The following is an 18,507-nucleotide window of genomic DNA, read 5'->3' as shown; positions in this document are numbered from 1 at the left end:
GCGCGCGCGACGTGAAATGATCGGTCGAGCACACAAGATGTGATCGTACGAACTGAATGTTGAAATAATGTTGAAAAATCGAGTTTTCGAAATTATTGAAAATACTGTTCGTTATAAAACAAGGCGAAAAAATAATAGATAATTTCGATTCTACTATTGTTTTGGTAAGATTTGGAATCGTTTCTAAATAAATAAATAAATACACATGTAATTCTTTTGTCCTATGAAAAAAGTATATGAGGAAATTTTATTTTTCACATATATTGCAATATCATATCGTGTCATGTGCGAATATTTCTTTTGTGTTCAATTATGTATACCGTTTATACAAAATATTGCAACATAATGACATTTAATCTTTGCGATTTCTTGACGTACTCGATTATTATAATAAGAAGAGAACGTGACAAAGTCGATGATCGAGATAATTTCATATTGCGTTTTACACGCATTCCAATTGCAACTCCTGTCACATCCTCCTTCCCGCACTTCCATTCTATTCTTCTCGTTCTTGTACATATATTTTTTAGATGCATTGAAATACACATGCGATAGTCTGTTTCTCATCCATAATAGCGACCTTGACAAGCCTGCGACCTACAATGTCGACGTTATGCGGGCTACAATGTTGAAGTGTCTACTTTTCATTGATGCTGGAGTACAACTCTTTGTTACACGTTGTTGTTGTTGTTGTTGTTGTTGTTATTGCTGAACTTGTTGACGGAGAATCCACTATGCGTATGAGAATAGGTTGAATTACCATATAAGTTGAATTATCCATTTATATTGTAAAATAACGGAGAGTTGTGAATTAATTCTCGTGCTTAAAATAGTACATGTTAAGACGCCAAATACGAGATAAATCAAATTACCTTGGCGTATCTCGTAGTTATGATGTTATAATCTCTTTATACGATCAAATTAATGAAATCAATCCCGCAGATTAATACGGTAATCGCGCGTCGTGTACATTTCAATGGCGGTTTTGGAAGGAACTTAACGGCAACCGATGGAAATCAACGAACTCCTAACCGACTTACGACAGGAAAGGGATATTCGCTAATTAATTCTAAAAATGCGCTACGCATGGGATTCTCGCAGTTCGCGCGATCAGATAAAAGGAATCACGAAGCACGAAGGATTCCTCGCGCTCGGCTTGATCCCAATCACGCAGATGATGACGCGGCTCCACCGACAGCTGCATACTCGCACCATTAACCGGCACTTCCAGCTTTCAGACGCCGTTTCGTTGATCAGTCATTATCATACAGAATCCTCGTGTCCTCCTGCTGCACTCGTTCGACCGACAGTCGTTTGCATATTTCTCGAAAGTAGCAGACATGTAGAAGAGCGTGAAACAAAGATGATATCATTCAAAGTGTTCTTCATTCACAGCACAGCATTCTTCTTATTCATGATATTATTCGAGGAAAATTTTTCAAAAATTTTGCTCGAATGACTTTTATGGTCTCAAGAAATTAAAGTTTTAATTGTAGAAAGAAAAACTTATTTTAAACATAAAAAATAAAGAGTTTCAGATTAAGTTAAAAATATAGATCTCACTGCCTCTTCTCAATTTAAAACTGAGTTGTAAAAAAAATTAGAAAGCGCTTCATAAAAAGAATCAATTGAAATTAAAACATTCGTCGATGGAAGGAAACGTGGAAAAGCAGGGAAGGGATCTTGCGTACGAAATCCGTAGTGAAATCCGCAAGACGTTTCGTGAAGATGGAATTTTTGTCTGTTTATTGCTAATATAAATACTATTCTTTTACAAATTGAATTGGCCTAACGACATTTCGTAACATGCATAAAAAATATCGGCTAGCCGAGTCTAGTGACGGAATAATGCTATCGTTAATGAACAATGTACAAAGACGCCGAGAGAGCGATTGATGAAAGGGATGGTGACGACAAGTTCAAAACACCTTGCCATCTCCCTTTTCCTCATCGGAGATCTGATCTGTCGATGATCGTCGTTAGAATTCGGCGTCGACATGCGCGCGACAACACGCCGATTACCTAATTGTACACTTAGAATTAAAAAACGAGAGTTACACTTGTACCACGTACGTAGAATCGGAACAACTAATTGATAACGACATTCGATCTCTTTCGCTCTTACGGTGGATAAATGTCCCACAAGAGTTTCGTCGACACGCGCGACATTTAATCGAATAATCGGGAAACGTGATTCAAATTGCTGTGAAACTGAGAAGATGAATCCGGCAGGAGGATTCAAAGGCAAGCATCGAATTAAGTACCTAGTTGATGTCGACGGTTGTATTTTCTAACATTTGACGACGAGTTTTGCCATATTTGTTACGTCATAATTAAAATAAATATAACTGTGCAATGTGTGATTGTAATTATAACTGCGCCTAGATATTGTCAACGCTCTGCCTCCTTTCGCATACATAACTCAAGATGAGAAAGAGGAGAGGCGGGACGAGAGGGGTTTAACGTTTATCAGAATTGCATGCTCGAGTCACGCACACACAGAACATCACTGTCGAGAGACAAACTTTCACGAGACACAATAAATATATGTGATATCTTAATCGAATTTGAAAAATATTTCGAGAAACAAATCACGTGTCACGGGAAAGAATGTGTTTTCACTGCTCCATTAATCCGGCTATCGCGGATAATCTGGCTGCAAATTTCGATACCTGACGGTGGTAAGAAAAAACGCAGAGATATATCTCGAGAACAGCCTCACCTTAGCGTCGCTGAACTCACCGTTGTCTCGCTCGAAATCCGGCTGTTGCTTTTTCTTCATACTAACTACGATGATCCTGCGCGTGGCTGTTGCTGAGTGTAAAATCCGAAAGGTCGCGATTCCGTTAATGACGACGACGATGACGACGACGATGAAGATAACAGTGACGTCGAATTCGCGGTTGCGACCGAGGATGATGATGCGACCGACGACGACAATGTGCTGGTCGTCGAGATGCCGGGGCGCTTTTGCGACGATGAAGATACTTTCTGCTGATGTTGGCCAACGCCAATCGTCTGATGAGATCTAATAGGTACCGGTAGCGGCCGCTGGATCTTCTTACCGTGATGATGACCCGGAGTACGATAGCCTTGATGTCCAGGTCCGGTCGGTCGTAATCTTGGTCTACCAGGACCACGGCGAATACCCGCGATATTACTGCGTCCTGACAAGGGTATTAAAGTGCCAACTGGGCCTAAAGGACCCACCGTGCTGGGACCGTCACCATCCGCGGGATCAGAAGTTGCAGGTGTCCCTATGACATAAAAAATGCGTGCCTTCGTTCTAGACCATTCCGCTGGAAATTCTGTCTCGCTGCGGAGACCGGTTCTCGATAAAATATATTGCTTATCGTGAAATATAATAATAATAAATCCGCGTATGTATGTCGCGTGCATGCACGATTAAAGATTTCTTTAAACCGTGGAAATGCCGTGCAATTCAAGATTAATCAGAATAATCGAGAACAAACGAGAATGAGAACAAACGTTAATTGCCAATAATTAGACATCGAGGTGGACGTAATTGTACTGTTTATGATTAAACGGTGAAGCAGATGCGCAGACAGTACGAGTTTAACGTCGACTGGTTCAACCAGTTAATCGGTTATTCACCGGATATTCCGTAGCCAAAGATGAGAGAGAGAGAGAGAGGACACGCTCGAAACTCGCAAACTACAAAGTGTTAACTGGTTAACAGAAGAGCAAAATACCTAAATTATCACTTGTGAGTTAACTACCATGGGAAAAAAATGTCAATTATACACGCTTGTACACCATCTCGAAACAATTAACAAATACTCCCGCGAGGAAGCAGAGGATCCAGAAGAAAATTCCCACGAGTGGCGAAAGAATAGATTTCTTAGAAACGTAAAGTGTATCCAGCACTCGAGTTCCTATTCGATTTTTGAAGAGGCGGGCGGAGTACGCGACGTTATTTAAACGTCGTGAGAAAATCTCACTGTTACACTCGTCGACGTACGCGTGTTAAAGTGTCGCAAAATGTGTAACAAAATGCTCGACGAGCCCATCCCCGAGCTTTTTCGCGAGCCGAGTCCTCGATCGAGTCCTCGAGGAGGAGCAATTTCGGGAAAGCTTTCCCGGCGGGATGCGACGCACGCAAAATTTAGTTGCCTCTCTCTCTCTCTCTCTCTCTCTCTCTCGTCGTATTTCGTCGTTTTCGCCTTTATCCCGCCGCCTCGTCGGCATTCCACGGCACGTACCCGATCGCTCGAGGAGCGGTTTCTCTTCAGTCTGAGAGGACACTCAGCGAAATGGGCGAGGGATGAAAACGCGAAAACGCGCGTCTGTCCCCATGAATCCGCCGACTCTTGTACTCACCATTGATGTAATGGCGTTCTGAAAATTCCACGCGTGAATCGTATCGTCTGGAAGGACCCGAAAAGAATCACCCTAGAATCTAAGATGACGATCTCCGAATGTATATAAACGAGTCTCGGGACATCTCGAGAATATTCCGACATCTCGATCGTCAAATACAAGAAATAACACGTATTCGGTGTTACGTCGGAGTTTTATAGACCAAGCTATTGCCCTAAGGTATTATTCTTTAGACGAGCAAATAAACAACTGTTTTCTCGATAGGAGTCCGATTAAAGATTGGCAAATTGCAAAGTTGCGTGGACAACCGCGATGAAAATGGAACTCCGACTGGTGTCCTTGTGTTAATACAGACTCATAAAATTAGCTGTTACATGTCTGTACGTAATAAAACTCGCTATCTAACGTTCAGGTAATTCAATGGGAATCTCCATAAATTAATTTACGACTTAGCGTTTACGGCCAAATTAAACTGTAAATTATATTGTAACTTTATATTTAATATCCAAACGCACAAGGCAGAGCCTGCTCGATGCGAAGCTAAGACTTTCGAGATAGAGAGAACAGGAGTATCCGCGGAATGTCGACGATCCACCTCGCTATATCTCTCTCCCCGTCCTATTCTGCTGCATTATCCTATCGTATATCACCAGTGAGCCCAGAGAACCCTCTTCACCGCCATATATTTTATCTTCTATGCGGTCGGGACCGATTAAGCCGAAAGGCTCCGAGAAGCTCGAGATCGAAAATCAGGATAATCGCATTACTTAACGAGAGATTATAAGGTCCTACAAAAAACCGTTTTCTTCATTCATTAAAATTCAATTAAGTGCAACTATTAATTAAGTGCATTCCAACACTAGAACGTCAATTTTATAATATCTAGGGTGTGACACAGGGTTATATTAAAATCATGCGAGTGAAGAAATCTACGACGTGATCGATCCGATCAAGATCGATTCATCTTCCCTTCACATATTTATCTTTGATACCTAGAGAAAATCTATTGGACAATTATAAATTCTAACGCGAATATAACTTTATAATTCAAGTAAGCATTATAGATTTCAATTCTAATACGAAATTTTCCGTCAGCAATTTTATAGCACATTTATATTATTAATTATAATAACAAGTTAAACAAGCTGTAGACAGATTGGAAAATAAAAATACGAATATTTAGCGATATAAAAACATGATATTCGAGAAGATGCGCGGTCGACGGACGAGATGATACGGTAAGGTACGGTAAGGTACGGTAAGGCACGAATCGACGACATTCAATCTCTTGCAAGGTCCGTGTAATTCTCCCTATATTCTTATAGACCGTTCCTTTTTTATTTGACTTCGCAAAACGCAAGGGAAATTAGATATCGGAATTATGCGATGTATATTGAAATATATTACGGTTGTATCTGGAATACATAGTAAATATCGATAAATCAAATAAGATCGATAAAAAAAAAAAAAAAATGAATGAAAAAAAATTAATAAAAAAATTAAAAACTTAATTATATAATTTATATCGCTCTATTATGATAAATAAGTTAACATAAATGTAGATTTATATGAACGATTGGATAGATAACATTCGAAAAAGATGGATTTTAACTGCGATCTTGTTAAAAAGAGAACTTAGAACTTAGATAAATATATCTCTCAAAAGAGCAATTAAGCTCATATTGATTTTATTTTCCCGATTTTATTTGCCACTCCCCCCCCCCCCCCCCCTCATTAATCCATCAACGGTTTATCAGTCAAAATAAGCGGGATATAACTTATAATCAGCGGGAATAAACGCATGCCGGTGAGAGCTCGGAACATTGACAGCTGAATCAGACGCGCGCCGCATCTTGATAAGAAGATAACTAATGGAGAAGTGGACGAGAGCAGGAGGAGAGAAGACGTGCAAAAAAGGAACGGTGACGAGGAAGAAGCTGGAAGAGGAAGATGACGATGACGAGGAAAAGGAGAAAGGGGGAAGGGGGAAAGAGAGGAAGAGATAGGGAGAGTAAACGCGAGTTCCAAAAACCTAAGAAGAGCATCGATCGCAGCTGTCGCCTTCGCTCCGCACCTGCTATTGTCCGCCTCGTCTTCCAGTCGACGACAACAAGTGAGAGAGACCGACCCCTTTCCTTTCGTACAGACGTACACACGTACAGCACGAGACGAGGAATGTGTTAACGCTCGCCTGCGTTACGCACGTACGCGATGCACGTACGTGTGCGTTGTTCGCTGCGTGTCCAACGTGTCCACGTGGCGTTGCGTGAGGTCGTCTTATCGGGCATACGCACCGTATCCCACTCGCTCTCTCTTTCCTCTATAATTAACGCGCGAACGACGAGCACGTAAGAACGCTTGTTCAACGTTGTTCGTAGTTGCAGAGAATTGGAAATTTCGACTTCCTTATGGTTTCCGACTTCGTCCCACGTGGGGAAGAATTAATCGTTTCATTAGAAGCAGGATGTTTCAAGGAAAAACCCTGAGAAGTTAGCTACCACTTACGGCTTTGTGATGTAACGACAATTTTCATAAGAACGAATTGTATGTAGGGAGATAAATAAAATATGTATCAGAGCCATGCCGGGCATGTTAATTACCATTCCTGTTCAATGTTAGAACGATAATATCGTTAATATGATGTAAAAAATGTTGAAATATCTCATCCTTATTCATATCGCTCGTACAACTCGTTCGAAATTGTTACGTACTTCTGATGACTAGCAGATTTTCAAAACATATCTCGTAATGCTCTTGTCTCACCTTGTACTTGCGTTACACCACAAATGTTTCAGCTAAATTTTCCCCAGCCCATGGTCGAGCTCTGAATTCGTCGTTTGCAAAACGAGTCACAGAATGAGTCACGAGAAATTTCAAAGGGGGTGGTGAATGTCTCTAAGGGTGTCACGTGGAGAAGCGCCAACTGTTACCCCCTCGACACTTGCGGGTGCACATGTGCTCGCGAGGGAATTTCAACATCGGTCCACGATGGGGTCGCGATGGACCCATGGGCATCCTTCTCGCGAACCACAAAATCCCCTGAGAACCCGAGCAAGTGCTCGGGCGAAAGATAGCACCGAGGGTGCAAAAGAGAAACGGGGATGAGAGGATCCCCGACATATGAAAGGGCCAGCCGGGATTAACGGCATATCGATTGATGGGGGGGGGTCGGTTCGCGAAAGAAGTCATTTTTCTCGCGAATGAACTTTGAAAATCGCGATATCTCTTTGCTTTTATCCGTCATCGATGTCGTTACGATATTAATTAAAGCAATATTAATTATGAATATTTCTCTTTTTGTGCATTATATTTTTGTTTCGTATATAATCGACCTCGATAAATACGATTGCAATAATTATATAAATATGTACATAATTACAACTAATAAAATAAATTATGATCATAATTATACAAATATTACACAAACCTTTTATATAATAAATCTTTTTCATTAATTACTTTTCGATCAATATATTTCTGTTCATAATGATTAGAAAATGAGTATTTATTGTGCTAAAAAGTTAATTGCCATGCAAAATATTTTAATAAATGTTGTTTCCTATTATTAGCGATATTCATTAATATTTATTTATTTGTTTTACGATTAAATAATGAGAATATGGCGCGAATATTAAAAAGTGAGTACTTACAGTGCCGCAACACCTGCTCGTTCGAACATCCACTACCGTCGATCGGTGACGTTGTCGATGGCGGTTCATTGACCATATTCGAACTCTTTGATGACGGATGCATTAGAAATAGTCCTCTTCCTTTACCGCCAATCGGTCCACCTCTACGAGAACCTCGCGGTCGGCCACGTTTGCTTGCGCCGCGTACCGATTGTCGCATACGAGCGTTCGCACCTACCCCGAAGGCAAAATGATGTCCAAGTCGGGCGATCTTGGGAGGAGATTCTCCAAATTGGTGAAGACTGCTTCGGGATTGTCCATGAAAGTCGCCACCAGAAACCGCTACCGGGCCATCCACATCGACCACGAGTCCCTCGTTGCTCGTTTCATCCTGTAAGGAGAAATCAAAGTATCAAGATATCAAGTATCAAGGATCACATAACGCTTATGATTATAGATAAGACGAAGCAAGAACGCTCTCAAAATATATTTGCTTTTAAATATGTCTTTTTAAATTAATTTTGTTTCCAAACATTTCATTTAAAACAAATAAATAAGTAGTAATAATTATTAATACACATAAACAATAAAAAATAAAAAATAAGAGAAATGTTTAGTACTGCAATCTTGTTCAATATAGAAACGTACTTCTGACTTGGCTGGGCTAGTCGGTGTGCTGTAATTATCTATATTTTCTAGTTGCTGTTGGTGATTGTTCTGGTGCTGTGACTGAATCGGATTGACGACCGGCTTAGGCTCATTAAGATTAATGTAAACGGTATCGTTGTTTTTGTCGCCATTAGCATCTGCTTGACACGGCTTCTTCGCATCGTTCTGAAAAGTAGAAATTACATCGCAAAATATAATTGTGAAAAATATGAAAGCTTTCCGCATTAATATTCTAATTTAATTAAGCATAAAATTAACAAGTTTTAACCTGAAATTTGCTTTGTAAATTAAATATATTTAGATAATTTATCAAACAATTATGAGCAATATTATTTTGACAAGTGGAAATAAAATTATTGAATAAAATTGTGGAATTGAAGGTATCGGTAAATTTGATTGTAATCGATAACATGTAAGTGATAGGTAGAAGAAAAAAAATGGTGGTTAGAAAAAATGACGAAAAAAAGGTTAAAAAGAATCTTTGCGTCGCGACCGATAGCGGTATATAAGGGCGCCGGGCTCACCTTGACCGGAAGCGCGGTTAACTTCCTCTTCCGGTCCCTCTCCTTGTGCTGTAGGTTCAACTCGAGGCGAGCCTCCTCCGCTCGCTGCTGCTTTCTTTCCTCGCTTCGTTGGCTGTCTGAAATATACGGACGTATGGGCTTATACTATACGCAGAGGACGCGGCGGCGTTCGTTACTCCGTTTCTTATTATTATTCCTTATTAGGCCATTAGCATAAGCTAACGAGCATAATGTAATCGCGGCCACCTCAACCGCCCCCTCGTCTTCCCCTTTCGACTCATTTTCGACGCGTTTGTGCATACACGCGCGTCCTGCCGTGCGGATACGATAGAATGTTCGATAGTGACTATGAATAAAAGCTAACTATCCAACGACTCTTCAACAAATTATATTTTTAGATACGGATCTTAATTCGTTAGAAATTTTTATTTCATTAACTTTTATTTCATTAATTTTTCAATTTAAGAAAATATTTCTCAATAGAAAGAAAATATTTCTCAATAGCGCCAGATATTTCGGTTAATTAAAATTAAAATGAACTTTAATATGACAAAATCACAATTACCGAATATAGTTAAAGAAAAATAATAATATCTAAGATATTTACATTTCGCCTCGATTTCCTCATCGTCCAGTAATAGTGATACGACCTCTTTAGGTTTCAAAGTATCGGGTTTGAAATTTCCACCGCTTATGACCATACGTTGAATCTGCAAAAATAGTCTTTCTTCGCGTATGTTGTTTATTTAACTTTAGCACTTATATATGGCAATTTATAAAAACGAACCTCGCTTTTCTCGCGCGCTCTCTGTAAAATTCGCTCTTCGATAGTTCCTTTACATATTAATCGGTAGACCGTGACTTGCTTGGTCTGTCCCAGTCTGTGGGCACGATCCATAGCTTGTTGGTCTACAGTGGGGTTCCAATCACTATCATAAAATATCACCTGTAAATAAATATTGTTAATTGCAATTGTGCAGCACCATAAAAAAACCGTAATACATAACTGTCGATGCGTGAAATAGCGCAGTTTATCAATGCTTCTTACGTGCAAAATAAACGCATAAACGTCCTCTTTTCTTATATAATATCATTATAAATCATCTAATGCGAAACTAGATCGTAATAACGTAATCGACATATAAAAAATAAAAATTAATTATAAATAATTCAAAAAACTTTTTGCATAAGTATATAATTATCCTGTAATATACGCTCTAATTTCGTAAGCTTAGTTTTAAAATAAGTTTATAGACAGTTTATGTAATATGGAATCGTGCACAAGTTGTGCACGATTCCATATTGTGCAATTCTCATCGCAATATTGTATAGAAAAAGTATTGGACCGAACATGTAACGTCGAGGAAAGAATAACAGATTTGTTAAATCGATGGTAGAAGATTGGATGTTATGGACAATCTCATGATATTTTTATGCACGGAAGAAGCATATTGTCGTCTTTCATATACTTTCACTTTTCATTATAATATATAGAAAATATATTTTCTTATTTACGATATACACTGACATGTAAATAATTTATTATAATTTAAAAAGTTATATGTAATCATATAATTTTCATGTATTGTATTAAATAAAGATTTTAAATTTTAAATTAATTAAAATTCGCAAAAAGAACAATATTAAATTCATAATTGATATTGACGAAAAAAATCTATGATTCGCAGATTATTGGAATATATAATCGAGAAAAGTGAAAATTGAAAATCAAGATACTGAATAAAATATATACATATAAAATAGTATTAGGATAGGAATACAAACCGTATCTGCTGCCGTAAGGTTGATTCCCAGGCCACCAGCTCTAGTACTAAGCAGAAAGACGAATATGTCCGCCCTGAAACATAAAACAATCTCACAGATTCAACCAAGGAACAAAAGCTTTAGCCATTTTGTATGTAAATTAATTCGAGGCCAGACACATTTTTGAAGAATCTCTAAAACAAAATTTTTCTCAACACGATGCGAATATGTGATCTAATCATAAACATATTTGAGATTTCATTAAATGCTATTCTTTTTGTATTTCTTTTGTATTTTTTTCTATTCCCAAGCGTATTAAGATATGACATATTAAACATTCTAAATACAAAGATACAAAAAGATAACATAAATTATACGAAAATAGCTATTTTGTTTATATAGTGATAGATAATCACTATATAAAAAATATTGTTAGGGATTTAATGGATATTATAGTAATAATCATTAAGCATTATCTAACAAGAGTCTAATGATGAGAACTTCAGTTTTGTGACTGTCGCGCGTTCGAAAACCTGCAGCTGTCTGCAAGATGGGGACGACTTGGCAATTAATTCGCATATTAGTTATGCGCGGTTGAACTACAAAAAACATGCGATCTCGAGATCGCGCGCTCTCTTTCTCTCTCTCTCTTTAATTATGCAACTGAATACTGTTATGAGAAGATAGATATTCTAATCAGCATGACCAAACTATTATTATATTTTTTATTAAGAAACAACTGACGCTGCAGTTTTAAATAATTAAAATCACAATTTACGCTTATATTATTGGAAAATTCAAGTTTTCCATTACATTGTCGGACAATATTGTAATAACATTAACTTAATATACAAGATCATCATTGTAATAAATTATAAATAAAATTACCTTTTTTGAAAATCTGCTACCATATCCCGACGATCTGAGATTTTTGACGAACCATCTAATCTCATAAATGTGTGTTTTCTATGATACATATATTCCTATAAGAAATAAATTTCTTCGTAATAAAACGATCTGTCCCCGACTGTAGCAAATAAATGAATATATACCTCTAGTAAGTCAATCATTTTTGTCATTTGAGAATAGATCAATACTCTATGACCTTGTTCTTTCAAACGTCGTAAAAGACTGTCTAGTACAGAAAGTTTTCCAGCATCTGTCACCAATGTTTGTTTATCTAAAATAATTTAATTTATATTCAATTTTTATTAATGGATAGAATTATAAACATCAATATTTTTGTAATATCACATTAATACATATTTACATAAATACATATTAATGATGATACAATCTCGCTACTAAATATACCTGGTACAATGATATGTGACCATCCATTAATAGGTGCACACGCTGATAATCCACCTTGCGGTTGATAGCAAAACGTTGATATCGTTTGACCGGCACGAATACCCGACTTTGTTTCAGATAGTGCTCGTTCGCAGCCAAGCCAAAGTAATCTTTGACCAAACGGACCACCACACTCCTCGTGCCTCTTCCAGGCACATGCTGCAGAACTATTACTAACGTATAATTTTCGCGGACTAGCTTGAACCTAATAAAATGAAAAGACATCAAATACTTCTTATTCATTTCTTATTTTTTTGTTGAATTAGACAAAATTGTATTAACCTTGGGATTATTATCGCAAACAAAGGCAGGAATCGTTGTCTGTTGGCAATATCGCATTATAGGCTGCCGTGGATGATGAGGATGTTCAGGAAGCAAAGCCAATTTTGAATCTTCCGTTTGTTCCATTTTGCCACTTGGTAGTATCCTTTGTAACTAAATTTAGACATTGCATTATATTTATGTTTTGAAAATTTACGCGATAATGGATGTAAGATGTAATTACTTTTAATAGTTGATTGGCCTTTTTACTACTACGTAGTATTCTATGAGCGACAGTTTCCGGCATCGAATGTATCGTATGACTGGTATGTGTGTAGAAAGCTTCACCCTCAATTATCTTATTGGTAAAAAATATATCATGTAGTGTTGTCGACAAAGCGTCAAATTTTCTAGGCAAGTGAAACATTTGATTTGTAGGTGTTCTCGATCTATTATCGATACACCAATTTTCCCAGTATTGTACCATTCTTAATCTTCTTTCCATAAACGTTATAAGACATAATCTGTACATATAAAAATATTTACAAAAGATTGAAATTGGTAAGATAATATATTATTTTTTTAACATACTAACTTTACATACCTAAATAAGGTACCAGCAGTAAACGTTTTATTAATTTCCATCGGAGATAGATTAATAAATCTACTAAATGAAAATGTATTTTCGCGCAAATCATCATTGCAATGAAGAGCACGATGAATGTATTCTGCGGCAAATATAAACAGTCTATTATACAACAGATGATCTTTGGATGGTAGTGCTAGATGCAAAAGTCCCTCATTATACAACAAAGCAGGCATATTATAAAATTCTGTATTCATAAAAAATGGCGATTTAGCATCCCTACGTTCGAAGAGTTCTGGATGATTACAGACCTGTAAAAAATATGTTACATATTATTAAAAACATGGATATTATTGACTATGGATTATTTTGAAACATATCAAAGCTGACACATTGTGACAGTTACAATCGCTATGATTATTATTATCGTGAACGATGTTAGTATTTTAATAAAAATATATGTAACAATACCTTCCGGAACTGCATGACTAGATTCATTAGATTGGAAGTAAAGTTTTTATCATTAGATGCAGTATCTCCTCCACCCACTGTATAATGCAGCAAATCTTCTATCCGAATTTTTTTCTTCAATGCTGCAAACAAGATAAAATGTATCAAATGCTCTATATATTTAACATTTGCAAAAATGTTAAAATCAGAATACCTGAATAAAGCAACTTTTGACGAGTCGTAAGTGGACAATATACCATCACCTCAATCTTATCGGATAATTCATTTTCCACATCTTTTTTTATTCTTCGTAACATGAAAGGTTTCAAAATCATATGAAGCCTTGATAAGTGTTCTGTAACATAAAATTTATAACGTATAATATTTTGCAATTAATAACGTACATAATTATTCTCTATTTAATTATATTTTGTGCAAAACTCACTTTCATCTATTCCCGTTTTATTCTCTGCGTGACTTTCGATATCTTTGGAAAACCATTCGTTAAATTCATCATGCGAATCGAACAATGTAGGCATAATAAAATGTAATAACGCCCATAATTCTGCCATACTATTTTGTATAGGAGTACCACTGAGTAATAGTCTATTACGACAACTAAATCCCAATAACAATTTCCATCTCATGCTGTTAAAACAATTAAAATATGGAGAGAAATTATTATTACGCAGCTATGATATAATAATGATAGGACCATAATAAAATACCATACCTGCTTGTGCTTTTTATAGCTTGTGCTTCATCCAAGATCATATATTGCCATTTTATCCTATTAAAATATTTATAATCCGTAATTACTAATTGATAACTTGTTATTACAACATGGAAAGAAGCTTCCTTGGTATGCAAATCTTTAGTATCCCAAAATTGTCTGAGTATCTTGCGTTCTTGAGGATTACCCCAGTAGGGAACTACTTTGAATACTGGTACAAATCTTGCCATTTCTTGTTGCCAGTTATGTAATGTTGAAGCTGGTGATATAATTAAAAATGGTCCCCAAACAGCTAAAATTAAGGGCAAATTACATATATCAAATTATCAAGTTAATTTTTGCAAAAGCTTTAATGATGTGTGTTGTATGTGTAAAATATTTAATTATTATAATCAAGTTTAGTTAATAAATATTTACAATATCTCTCGGCAACGTGACATAAAAACGCTATAGATTGTACAGTTTTTCCCAGACCCATCTCATCAGCTAGTATTCCACTAATACCCTGAAAACAATCAATAAATTAATTTTAGAAGCTTATACTTAAATAAAAAAAATATTTTATAATCCTAATAATATAATATATATAATTACAAACCTGATCATACAAATTTGCCAACCAATTCATTCCTTTCAACTGATAACCTTTTAGATTTCCTTTAAAAATCGAAGGTTGAGGATGTTCCAAGTTTTCAGGTGTGTCACTAAGACGTAATTCTTGAGAGGCAGCAGCTGTATCAAACTGCTTGGTCCTAGCTTTTTCATTATTAAATGCTTCAGTAGCATTTTTCTTTGCTTTTTGTTTCATGATCTCACTGCATGTTTAACAAACATACTTTTTTTATAGTTAAAATATAAAAACCAAAATAGTTAAGCTTTCATTAATTACACTCCATATACAAACATATACCCATACATTCACATATACAACCATTATTAAAGTAATTAATTTTAATAGATGCGCACATACAAATAAAAATAAAATTATAGAAATATTTTATATAAATACCTATCATAATCATCAATACCAATAAGTCTGGGATTCTTTTCTTCATCCAACTGATTTAAGATTCTCAACTGCTCCTCTGCCGATGCTTTATCTATTTTTCGCGACATAAAATGAGCATATAATTCTGTTTGAGTAATAAGAAAATTTAATTTCCTTTGTTGACGTTTTGCCTGAAATAAAATAAATATAAAAGTATTTGTAAAAATAGAAGACAGAAATATAAAACATATTTTTCTACTCCAATATATCCTTACTTCAATAAGTTCTACGTCCATTTTACGCTGTTCTTCAGCTTCTTTTTCTAATCTTCGTCTAGTTTCTCGTTCGACTCGATCATAACGTTTCCAATAAGACTGCATTTCTCTTGTCAATCGTTTGGCTCGCCAGATAGTTTCTTTCATATTTTTCTGCGACTGAATCATTGATAAAGATAAATTATACATATGATTTTTACATCAAGTGAGAAAACTAGATAGAATTTAAATTACCTGCATGGCTTTCTGCCTCCAATATTTCATACAATGCTGCGCTACCTTTTTACAACTTATTAGCATTTCCTTATGATTATTAGTTTTGGCCCTTTGTACTTTTCCTAATTCTTTTTTAGACATCATCACCCATATTTTTCTTCTTCTCATCGTCATTACCTCTACACTCTTCGTATTATGTTTTTTCCTTCCTCTACCTCGAGGTTGATGACGCATTATCGCTTCTAATTCAGATTCATCTAACTCTTCCTCCCTAGGAATTGATTTATCCCATTCTCCTTCTTGAAATTCTCCTCTCTAAAAAATATAAAATTTGTTGTAAAAAGAGAACAAGTGTCAATATAAAAGTAATATATAAAAATTGATACATACACGAAATTCCTCAGATGTACAGTGACGATTATTTTTTTCTTTCTTGATTTTCATGATCTTTTTATCTGGTTTTTTTTCTTTCTTTTTCTTATTTCCCACAATCAATTTTTGATGCTCTAGAAATCTATCATAATTTGACAATAAACCCGCACTATAATACTGATATTGTATATTCTGAAAATATACAATATTTTTTTATAACGAATTGTTAAACATTTAAATTGCTAAATGTATAATGCTTAACTATCATTGTTCTTACCTCTGGTTTCTGATAAAAACGGCCTTGAAATTTTTTTCGTAATATGTGGAACTTTAGCATTTCTTGAAAATCTTCTTCTGTAATCTGACTATCTGAGTCAGAGCCTGAACTATCAGAGGAATCACTTAAAAGAATATCTTGTAACCAACGTCTTTCTTCTCCTACACTAGACATATTGTACACCCTCAATTTATTGATTCTTGCTTCTACAAAAAGAATAAATATTATAGGAAAATATATTATATTTTTCAAATAAAAATTAAAATGAATGATTTGTGCCAACCTTCCTTCCGAGTGGGTACATTATCAAGATAAGCATCTGAACCATCAGAAGATTCCGATGAGATAGACTTGTCATCTTCACTGAAAAGAGAAATGAAATATCTGTATTATTACATATAGCATTAATTTATGTATCATTAAGATATAAATTAGAATAACAATGTGCTTGACAAATGATAAATATTAATACCTAGTTTGTTCTTGAAAAAGATCGTTGACTTGCTTTAAGAAAGGCTGTACATTCAGACTACGTTCTAGTCTCTGCAGATGCAAAGGCGCAGCCATTTCGGCTTCCAGCTTCATTGTGTTTGCTCTATCAGACATTACCCGTCTACGAGAAACTCAACAATCTGTAACAATGCACAATGAATATAATGACAAGATTCCTTGAACTTAGAGAACAAAGCGATTTAATTTTTCTCAAACTACCAATACATATCTATAAAAGTCTTTAGTAACATGCAGATAAATTTTATAGCGAACCAAACACCTAGTTAATTTACTAAAATATATACTAAATATATAGAGTGACAAATACACAGATTTGAAAAGGATAACTCAAGTTCTTTCTTCTAAAGTATGCAAACTCAGTGAAAATTATGAAAAAGCATCGTAGAACATAACAAAAATAACGGGAATGCGAACGTTACGCGATGTACGAGAGGCATCGTCGCGATTTATCGGGACGAGAAAAGGAAAACATGCGTATTCCCGTTTCCCGATAGTAAACCACGGAGAAGGCTTCCCGGCTAGGCTGCTCCTGTGCACCAGGGTATCTCATGTTTCTAGCGGCGGACGGCGCATATTACGGGCGTGGAATTGGCATGCGGGATCGTGCGCGGCTAATTTCATTATATAAGGCGAATGACACGTCGTATCGGGAGCTAGTACGGTTATAATTCGGCTAAATATCTCGTCAACGGGTTTTGCTTTCACCTTATGTTTTGGTTATACGCGGCCCTGCTTATTTCGCACGCGTAACAGAGCCTACTACTGGATTGCGATTTCCTCTGTTCACAGCGAAATTGGATACATCGGTCGAAGGGGAATACATGGTAGAAGGAAGCCTAGAGAACGCAGACATTTGGCGTGCCATTAAAGCGGGGCAGGGATAGGGCATATTGCTCGCCACCATTTTTGTTTTCAGTAGGTGGCGCTGTCTACCGCATCCGTGCGCGCAGCTTCGGCCGGATCTCTGAATACTTCCCGGATCTCGGTATCCACCTGTACGTATGTACACAATTACGACCCAGATCTCGATCCATTTTCTGGTATATGCCACGGCGAATGATCGCCCTGCCTGCAAACGCGAATTCAATGTTCTCACGCTGCGCCGTAGAGAAACGCGCGAATCTACAAAATTTATATGAAGCTACAACGAAATGCCGGCCATTTTTTTTTTTGTAAAGGAAATCGTGATGCAATTTGCATCTCGAGCCCTTTATCTACAGTTTGATATCGAGAATGTAAAGAAATTAATCTTCTGAACGCCGAGTTTGTGTTATCAGAAACAAATGCAGACATCATTTTTTTCATCTTTGCAATCGAATATAATCAAATTATCCTCAAGTGTTATCTTTCAGCATTCTAAAATGCACGATTCTTGTGCGACATGTTACAGATTAATACGCGCGATCCTCACAAAGATCAATTACTTTAGTTTATATGATTATAAAGATTCTAACGATACGACAAAAATATTGCAAAATCTTGATTACGAAAATGAGAATTCTTTTTACTCAATCGTTTCTTTATGATCAAAGAATTGATAACATGAAACGCGCGTA

At 36.3% G+C, this 18,507-nt stretch overlaps 2 protein-coding genes across 4 annotated transcripts in view; one reads left to right on the top strand and one right to left on the bottom strand.

Annotated features, from left to right (window-relative positions):
* Rpp20 (ribonuclease P protein subunit p20) overlaps nt 1-18,507 on the top strand; it is a 107,993-nt gene that overhangs the window by 46,234 nt on the left and 43,252 nt on the right. The gene's annotated exons all lie outside the window — the stretch shown is intronic.
* Ino80 (chromatin-remodeling ATPase INO80) lies at nt 1,719-17,886 on the bottom strand. Of its 3 annotated transcripts, none has more exons than XM_011645144.3 (27): nt 17,657-17,886; nt 16,911-17,070; nt 16,722-16,801; nt 16,439-16,644; nt 16,180-16,353; nt 15,808-16,104; nt 15,574-15,732; nt 15,320-15,489; nt 14,909-15,125; nt 14,728-14,815; nt 14,311-14,602; nt 14,023-14,225; nt 13,792-13,932; nt 13,599-13,720; nt 13,146-13,438; nt 12,786-13,065; nt 12,563-12,715; nt 12,242-12,485; nt 11,980-12,107; nt 11,816-11,910; nt 10,949-11,021; nt 9,951-10,109; nt 9,771-9,873; nt 9,164-9,279; nt 8,619-8,804; nt 7,992-8,361; nt 1,719-3,257 (listed from the first exon to the last, which is right to left on the bottom strand). In XM_011645144.3, exons 2-27 carry the CDS (start codon nt 17,042-17,044, stop codon nt 2,788-2,790), a joined length of 4,953 nt encoding a protein of 1,650 aa, XP_011643446.2. In that variant the 5' UTR covers nt 17,045-17,070; nt 17,657-17,886; the 3' UTR covers nt 1,719-2,787. The 3 variants fall into 3 exon arrangements, with proteins under 3 accessions (XP_011643446.2, XP_088930780.1, XP_088930781.1); XM_089074654.1 differs by lacking the exon at nt 17,657-17,886 and adding an exon at nt 17,366-17,611; XM_089074655.1 differs by lacking the exon at nt 17,657-17,886 and adding an exon at nt 17,371-17,611.

Source organism: Pogonomyrmex barbatus, unplaced genomic scaffold (genome assembly GCF_055798465.1).
Source record: "Pogonomyrmex barbatus isolate J1 unplaced genomic scaffold, ASM5579846v1 scaffold17, whole genome shotgun sequence".
Lineage (NCBI taxonomy): Eukaryota > Metazoa > Arthropoda > Insecta > Hymenoptera > Formicidae > Pogonomyrmex > Pogonomyrmex barbatus.
The sequence above is the reverse complement of the archived record's forward strand: the minus strand, read 5'-3'. Positions and strand labels throughout refer to the sequence as shown.

Bases quoted from the DNA above. Each gene is read 5' to 3' on its own strand.
- Ino80 (XM_011645144.3), bottom strand. From the start codon at position 17,044: ATGTCTGATAGAGCAAACACAATGAAGCTGGAAGCCGAAATGGCTGCG. The intron at 15,733-15,807 runs GTAATTTAAATT...TCAATGATTCAG, and splicing joins GGAGGCAGAAAGCCATGCAG to TCGCAGAAAAATATGAAAGA. The intron at 13,933-14,022 runs GTGAGTTTTGCA...TTTATGTTACAG, and splicing joins TAAAACGGGAATAGATGAAA to AACACTTATCAAGGCTTCAT.